Source organism: Anarrhichthys ocellatus, unplaced genomic scaffold (assembly GCF_004355925.1).
Source record: "Anarrhichthys ocellatus isolate YVR2014 unplaced genomic scaffold, GSC_Weel_1.0 scaffold30, whole genome shotgun sequence".
NCBI lineage: Eukaryota > Metazoa > Chordata > Actinopteri > Perciformes > Anarhichadidae > Anarrhichthys > Anarrhichthys ocellatus.
In genome coordinates this window covers 3,787,314-3,796,135 of record NW_022280060.1, presented here as the reverse complement: position 1 = coordinate 3,796,135, position 8,822 = coordinate 3,787,314, and the positions used below count along the sequence as shown (strand labels likewise).

Genomic DNA, 8,822 nt, shown 5'->3' with positions numbered 1-8,822 from the left:
CTGCACTCTTTTCGGGTCTGTTTTGTGGGGTTTTACACACGCAAACCTGTCATCCCTCTCTGAACCTGCGCTCCCTCCTCTTAAAAGAAGCAGGGGAGTGTGTGTGCGTGTGTGTGTGTGTGTGTGTGTGTGTGTGTGTGTGTGTGTGTGTGTGTATATTGGGATGGGGTAGGGGGTACTCGAGTCGTCCCACCTCCCTCTCTTCCAGTCAAGACGCTCCTAACTTGCAGAGCGCACTGCGCAAACTCTCCAAAGAGTTTTCAGCAGCTCCCGCTTCAGCTCTGCACCGAGTTTTTAAAAAAGAGGAGTCAGAAAAAGTTTCAGACAGGAAAAACTAAACTCAGCCGCAGAGAGCGTCGGGAATGGTCCTCCAGCGGCGCGGCACATGTGAGCCGAGGGGCCACCGGTAACGGTTTCTTTTTTTTTTTATTTCAGAGGAGAGACGGGAAAAAGGGCAGTGAGAAGAGAGCGTAAAGTGGACATCTGAGGGCTGACTTGTCAAGAGTGTCATAAAACCTCGACACGATGGTCTGTCTGTCGGGATTCAGCTTGGTCTTCCTGAGCGCTCTGCTGCACACTGCGGCACCCTGGGGCGCACACCGACCGGAGAGACCGCGGCAGTGCGACGCACCAAAGTCGGTGAGTCGTGTTGTTGGGGGGACTTATCATTTAATTGTATCATTCTACCTCTCTGTTCTCCAGAAAGTTAAGATACTCACACTTGTTGTCGACATCCTAAAGTGTTGTTTCTTGAAAACTTGCAGTTGGAGAATAATAGTGAAACGCACTTTCAGCAATGTGTTCATTTTGGAGGGGAACTTTACGACAGGATGGCACAATCTCAAAACATTTATCATAATTATGCTCTACAATGAGGCCAAAGGTTACGACCTTTTACACATTTGAATATACTTTTTATTATAAGCCAAGATGAAATTATAAGTTTTAGTTGCATTATTAGTGAAAATGGTTGTGTAGAATGTATAGCCTATAATAATATGAATAATAATAATGGATTTTCTATACTAATATTATTATTGTGCAGTGATCAAACACTGCAGCCTTGTCTTCAGACATGTGAAGAAATTCAGGTATTTCAGAACTGGCTCATAAAATCACTTCCAAGAAGAGACGCGGGCCTCAGAATTGAAAGCAGTTGCCAAGAGAAATTGTTAAAGCTCGCCAACTTTATGGCTGTTTATGTGACAAACGCAAGAAGGGAACACCCACTGCTGACTTTACTTAATTTGGAAAAGTTTCACTGACCTTTCAGGAGTGATCGTGTTTCAGCGCAACGCACGAGGCCTTATTAAAACACTTATCTGCGCATATTGGTAAAATTATGGAAGTGGCTTGAACTCTTTACCGCGAGGAAGTGCAGCAGCGCGGAGCAGCCGGCCATACTCCAGCTCAGTTCATGTGTCCGTCTGCATCCCACCGTGAATGCATCCTCTGCATGAAAGGGGGAAAGTTTTTTAAAATCATGACATCCAACACGTTTGCCTTCTGGGGTTAAAAAAAATCGACCTCAGCAACAGGCACGTTTTTAAATTATGACACTTGTGCGCACGGGCACAAGGCTGTTGTTTCATTCGTGCATTATATCCTACAGGCGGATAATGGATCTGTTGTCAGAGATCACTGAAGACTTCGTGCTCCTTCGCTTCATGTGATTTGTAATGCGTCAGTGCAGTGGTCTCTGTTTTCTGTTAAGAGTAATTACCCCCATAAAAAGGAGCCCTTGCGCGTCAAGGCTCTCCAGAAACGTCCACGCAGCTTTAGCAGAAGTGGGGATCTCGCCTCTCCTCTGGACACGACCACACTTTCCACGTCGAGAGGTCTTCTTTTCTGGGGGTAGGCCTATAGGCCTTTGCGCACACGTGCAAGTTAACGGATGACACAATGCTGCACATGCACACACAAAAAAGAAGCTCTGCTCTTTCGCGTCTCAGAAATACGCCGGAAAATACACTAATGCGTCTTATGCCGCATCTAAAGCAGCGTGTACTGCTCCCTGCCAATGTGGGAATTAAGTTAGAAACAAACTGTTCAGACATTTAAGTGTGTCTGCAAAGAGGAAACGCTGCTCTGAAATTAAATGTTGCACTTTTGATTTGTTTTATGTAGAGAGAGATTGCGCCACAAATTACAAGTTCATTGTCGTTAATTATAAAGATAGCTGAACATCCCACATGAGGAGGACACTGGCTTTTGGCAGCAATTTGAAACGTTGTATTTGACAAAGGCAACGTTGGCAGCCTGCAGTATAATTGGAACCCATGTTGAAGGAAATCTTGATTAAATTTGAGAAGTAAACATTTTCTAAGAATAACTTTATTTTACGCTAATGGGTTTCATCCCTCAAATGCCTGATTACACTGTGTCTCAGAAGCCAGGAGTTTGATATTGTTTATAGAAGTTAATTCTTTTTTCATATTTGAGTAATGCCAACATCAAAGTCATAACACATGCACAGCACATCTGCAGAGCACTTAACAAGAAACATATTTTAAACGCTATGCGGCCCTCACGCTCATTTAGAATGGCTGTGATTATTTCATTTCCATTGTGACATTGTTCTGTATTAAGATAACCGCACCAGACAAACACTTCCTGTAATATATATCGTAGAGGACAAAAACAGTGCCGTACTTGAGGCTGTCAGCACCAGGTCTCACTGAACATTTCACAAATAAAAGTATCACAGTGGGGTCAGAACGGAGAGCAGGTTTCTTTCAGCTTTTTGGCTTTTATGAGCTCCAGTGCATGTGTATTTGCACTGCAGCCTTCAAAATGCTTCCCAGCCCGAAAGAAGCTTTGGCAACCGAGGTATGCACCTAAACAATACACGGGGGTCTGTTCACAGCGCAGAAGGCCCCTCTATAAACCTCCGGCCCGCACCACAGCAGCAAACTCCGAGCTGACTCGACTTCATACCTCCCCTGGCTGCTGTCATCTCAAAACTGTTTTTCAATCTTTAACTTGTTGACCCGACCCTGTGAGCCAGTAAACCACAACAGAGGAAAAATGTGTCCGCTTTAGTTGAATTTCTCTAAATGATGGTTCTGGTATTTCCTTTTGCTCTCAAAATCGTTACCTCCTTTTATTTTTTCTTTCCTCTGCCTCCTCCACAGCAAAGTGACATGAACTCTTTCCTGTGGAGAGTGAACCGTGCGCCTCCTCACCCACCTTCTTACTTATTTGGTACCATCCACGTGCCCTATACACGAGTCTGGGACTTCATCCCCGACAGATCCAAGCAGGCCTTCTACAACAGCCGCAATGTGTTCTTTGAGCTGGACCTGACCGACCCTCTGACCATCTCCAAGCTGACCAGCTGCCAGCTGCTGCCCCACGGGGAAAACCTGCAGACGCTGCTACCTCGAGACCTGTACCGCCGTCTCAAACGCCACCTGGACTACGTCAAACACATGATGCCTTACTGGATGACCGCTGACCAGCGCGGCCGCGGCCTGTATGCTGACTACCTGTTCAACGCCATTGCGGGGAACTGGGAGAGGAAAAGGCCGGTTTGGGTGATGCTGATGGTGAACTCGTTGACGGAGTGGGACGTTCGGTCCAGGGGGACGCCTGTGCTGGATCTGTTCTTGGCTCAAGAGGCAGAGAGGATGGGAAAAGCAACGGGGGCGGTGGAGCGGGTGGAGGAGCAGTGTCACCCCCTCAATGGGCTGAACTTCTCTCAGGTAAGAGGAGGAATGAACGCTTGTTTATATTCTCATTTTTGCATTTGATTCCCTGAGGAATAGCAGGAGAAATTGCAAGAACAAGCCCAGCCTAGACAAGGCACAAGTAAATGTAACATTTATTCTGCTTGTAGTAAAGCAGGCTGAGCTCTAGAAAATGTGGAAGAAAACAATATAAGGAGAAAGAAAAGTGATCAAAACCTTTCTGCTGGAGACAGCTTTACGGTTATTGATGTCCATCCACCTCACTAAACAAACACTCAACAGCTGAATGTACAGAGAGGGTGTCAGGCTGAGCAATGCACATGCAGAACGGATTACAGAAGGTGAGAAGAGCAGAGAGCTCTCTTTCATTAATGCAGACTGTCTGTCTGGCTCTCTGCAGCATTGTGGGGCTCGCACTGTAATCGGAGACTGAAAGATGAACAAAATAGTCGTATTACTTGATGAGCAAAACAGCCGACCTCAATATCTTGTCTGATGATAAATACATGAAGGGAACATGCATCTATTTATATAATTAGTCAGTTGGAGGTCACCTAAGCTGGAGACCGTTTTTCCAACTGTGGGAGGTCCCACGGAAATCTGCGAAGAGCCTCAACAGCACCCAGAGGATGCTCCGTTCTAATTCATGTGATTTCACTGATGAAACATTTGATCTAAATTAAAGACGAAAAAAAACATCTCGGTATGTGTATTCATGCAGCACTCCCAATCACGCACATGTGCAGTGTATGCGCGGCACACCGCACACGAAGGCACGCTGTACGCATGCAAAGCTCCATACATGCACATTGGCGGTGGCTTAGCCTCCATGTGACAGGTCTGAGGGCTCCGGGGCTAATTTGAGAGGCAGTGGGCTCCCAGCCTCTCCTCTTTCATCATCACCTCCTAACTACGCTGTCAAAGTCCCGCTGCATGCCCCGCACATGCCTGGGAGCTTTACTGCCCCTAGAAATAAGCTCAGCGAGGCACACTGTGTCTCACAGTAATAAAGAGGAGACATGCTATAGACGTTAGGAGGGCTTTGCAATCTGTAGTCTGTTATGTCCCGCAGACATGTTTTCCTGTTATCTTAAAGGGATTCATGTCTCCTGTCTTTTTTCCTCTATAGAGAAGTCTCAGTCCTTGACACTGATCTGTATTTATTGTGGCGCGGGCACGGCAGTTGCCCCTAAAAACAACACAGTTTTAAATAACATCCTAACAGGGTTGAGTAGCAGAACAGTGTCCAACTTTAGAAAGCTGTGTTTATGTTCCCTGAGAACTTCCATTCGACTATAAGAAGCGTAATCTATTGATCTTCAGGGAAAATAACAGGCACTGCATTCACAAGGGATGGTAACAGTTTTACAAGACAGGTGTTCAAATTCAGACTAGAGTTTTATTGCCATGGAAATCCAGTCAAAATTGGCTCATGGATAACACCAGAGCACAAGGGCCGTTGGATTTCCGAGCTTCTAACCCCCTCGTTTCCAGATATGTATGAGAACAATTCGGAGCTGAACTGAAGCTGACATGGCAACCATTATTCTCAATTATAATAATTTGTGATTTAATCTGAACACTGTGGTTGATTGATTCCCTCTACGCTCGACTGTAACAAGGATGAGGTCAGAAGGATGAATAGAGGAAGGGTCGAAGAGAAAATGCGTGGGTGGGAGACAGAAGAAAGAGAAGTGAGACACAGAGAGAGAAAGGCTGAGATAGAGACTGACTGGAGGAAAGAAGAAAGTGTAAAGGCAGCGGAGACTGATTGTGCATCATCTCACCGCTAACGCCAATCTGAAACATGAGCAATGCTCAAAGGGAGATCTGAGTTGGGAAATGTTCTAAACCCTGACAGCCCACATATTATTTGTTCCCAATAAAAGTAGTTGCTTACAATATCGTGTAACTTTGACTCCGACAAGGGACTCTTAGAAACATAAGCGCCGGTGATTCATCATCTGACAAATTGTAGGTTTCTCATAGGCACCTGGTCCCAAGCGCCATGGTAGACGGGTGGTCTTGAGGCACTGGTCCAGGTCTACAGGTTAGCTGTTGCCGGGGTGGACCTGTGACCTCACTCTCTGCGGGATGGGAGGAGGTGGAGCGGGCATCACGCAGATTGACAGCTGGGCCGGCCGGCCGGCACCGTTGTCTCTGTGAATGCTTTGAGCAGCGAGTGGGAACGGCTGGAGAAAGCATAGTCGACTCAGAGGGTACGAGCTGCAAAATCACAGCAGCAGGAGGTGACTCCTTTACAGCCGCTTCACTCAAGGGCCGATCAATGAATTACCATCATGGCTTATGTATCTACATAAATACAAATAATAAGGAATCAGAAGATGAAAGGTGCATTTACATCTTCTGATATTGAGTACATCAACAGTCTCAGTCACAATGGTACAATGCACGGTACCAAACCCCAAAGTCTTATTTGTATGTTATTGGTGTTAAGATGTGGAACAGAAACTGCTCTGGTGCAAAGTTGCTTTTGGGAAACTCGAGGGCGGCTCCAGCCTGTGGGCCTCTCTCACTCCCACCAAATAAACACCCGTATTTATTTTCCCTGGGTCGCGTTGCAGCCGAGGCCACTGGCCCATGTCGTAGAGAAATTACATCATATCAGTGGCGCCTGTCTCCTGGGCAGGGGTCATGGGTCACGGCGGGAGGTGGTAGTGGAGCCGCGGAGCAGCAGAGCGGTAAGGAGACTGGCAGTCTGCTGGGGGTCAGTCTGGCCACTGCTGAGCAGGCAGGCAGCGCCCGATCTCATAGAATACCTGGCCCAACCTCTCAACAGGATGACTTTCCATCAGCTCAGGCTATTTTGTGCCATGATTTGTGCAACTGTGTGTGTGAGTAAGAGAGAGAGAGAGAGATGGCTGACAACGGTACACCCCGGTTTTGTCACCCCACGGCTGGAGAGGGGAGCGGGTTAAGTTTTTAAGGGATGGGAGGGTGGATGTTTGACAGAATCCAGTTCCCTCTCAGCAGGAGGGCGTCCTCTGTTTACAGCTTCAGTGACAACCTAACATGTCTATTTCAATCAGTTAACCTCCGCTGTCAAGCTGAGGCTTTCTGCTGCGCTGACACTGCAGCCTCACCACACATGCTTTGGTCACACTCTCAGGCCTGGAGATGTGGCTAAAACATCACAACAGTGTATTTCTTTGTGGTAAATTAATATAAAATGTGATTAAAATTCAGTTTTTCCACAGATATGTGAAAAGATAATGAAAAGAGCATGGTGCTAGGATAGCAACCACTGAATTTACACACAGTGGTCATAAAGTGAAACCTCTGTCTGTCTGGGCCAGAGACATTCCCTTTAACTGTGTTCAGACCCACACGGTCTGTGTTTCCCATAAGTCGCTATTACTTTATATGATATTCAATGTGATTCGCATCGGTGTTTGGTTTTCCAATTCAGAGTGGACCTCACAAAGTATATGGCCTTAGGATACAAATCATATTTGAAAATGATTTAAAAAGTAAGTAAAACACAGCACATATCCAGGAGAAACGTCTTTCTCCGTATACATCCAGAGGTTTCTGGCTGTACATGCCACTTATTTGATGGGCATTTATGGTAAGCGGTGAGTTTAATATCGTGAGCCCAGCGTAGGGAATGTCTCCCGGCCGGGGCGAGGGTTGCTAAGAGTAACATCAGCGCTGAAATCAAAATAAGATTCTCATGTGTCGCATCAAATCATGCAGAATACTTTGCGTTGTGTTCTTTGGACCGTGTTCACCTAAACAGGACATCTTTAAAGGGAGGAATTAAGTAACGTCCAACCTTACCCATATCCAAATATTTACATTCCGTGACGGGTGTGCAAGTTTGGGTTTTGAAGCGATGTGTTGGCCACAGAGGCTGAACTGATGGAAAAAGCAACTCTTTGTCTGCTCTCTGCTCTTCTTTTCTCTGACCTTCCCACTCCTTCTCGCTCCCTATCTTTCTCTCTGACATGTCCCGAGGCTTCTGGTCGTCCCATTGCTCATCTGCACACACGCCAACTGGAAAAAGAGGAGGAGGAGGAGGATTACCTTTAAAGTGTGCTGGCGACATGTATCCCCCTCTTTAAGCATGACATCTGAGGGTGTTTCACATCTAAGCTGTAATTACCTGCGCAAATATGTGGAAAACTGCGAGGCAACACGTATCAGGCCGATCATCTGGTCCTGTCGGCAGGCGGACGGCAGTCTCACTGTTGCACTAATGACTTAATAGGCCCTTTAATGACCAAATAGCCCGCTGCCATCCAGAAGCACTTAGATGATTACGTGCTGGCCAGAACACTGCAGGCTGATGGCGAGATGGAGGGAGGTAGAGAGGCTGGATGTTATGGACGCTGAGAAAACAGGGGCACTGTGCACTTGACAACTGAACAAATCACAATTTCTTTTACTGGTTTCATATTTTGTGAGAAAAAATGAGGGAGAAAAAAAATGGTTAAAGCTATGATTGAGTTAGAGAGCAGGCAGCAGACAAGAGCTGACAGGAACCTGGTACGGGGCGGCTACAAGAAATGTTCCACTTAAACAAAGTGCCACAATTTGAGCATTTCCTTAACTGGAAAACTCGAGTCAACACGGGCTATCACGATAACTCTCTCCACTCACTCCTTTAACGAAAGTTGAAAGTGGCAAGTTCAGCAGCAGTGGAGCGTGCAGGGGAAAAAAAATGGTTTCTTTATCCTGAAGAATTCTTCTGTGAACTATTAAGTCGACTGTGATCCCCGCGGTCCTCCATAAACCCGCTGCTGTGTCTCCGTTCAGTGAATCCAACAGAGGTCACGTCCCTCGTCACACTGAGTTCTGTACCTGAGAGACCTGAAGTAATGACTCCACCACATTGTCACTGAGCTGAGTGCCTCTGAGGTAGTGAGTTAGTGAGCGCGGCGGGTCGAAGTGCTCTTCCATACTTTAGTGTTCAATGTGCCAAATCCTTCGCCCACATTCTCCCTTTGTTGGAGAGAATGAGCGTTCCTTTCTGCTCAAGCGGCCTCGCGTCACACTGTGGATCCATCTTCACTCCGCAGTCATCATCCCTTCAAATGAGGACCAAAGCACACGCCTACACCAGCACACACACACACACACACACACACACACACACACACACACACACAC

General features: G+C 46.6%; 1 protein-coding gene across 1 annotated transcript in view; it reads left to right on the top strand.

Annotated features, from left to right (window-relative positions):
- Positions 1-333: 333 nt before the first annotated feature.
- The window catches only part of trabd2b (TraB domain containing 2B), a 55,834-nt gene continuing 47,345 nt past the window's right edge, over positions 334-8,822 (top strand). Inside the window, exons 1-2 of the mRNA XM_031864133.1 lie at positions 334-639; positions 3,135-3,704. Of these exons, the coding sequence (XP_031719993.1) occupies positions 526-639; positions 3,135-3,704 (684 nt within the window). The 5' untranslated portion in view covers positions 334-525. The remainder of the gene's footprint in view (positions 640-3,134; positions 3,705-8,822) is intronic.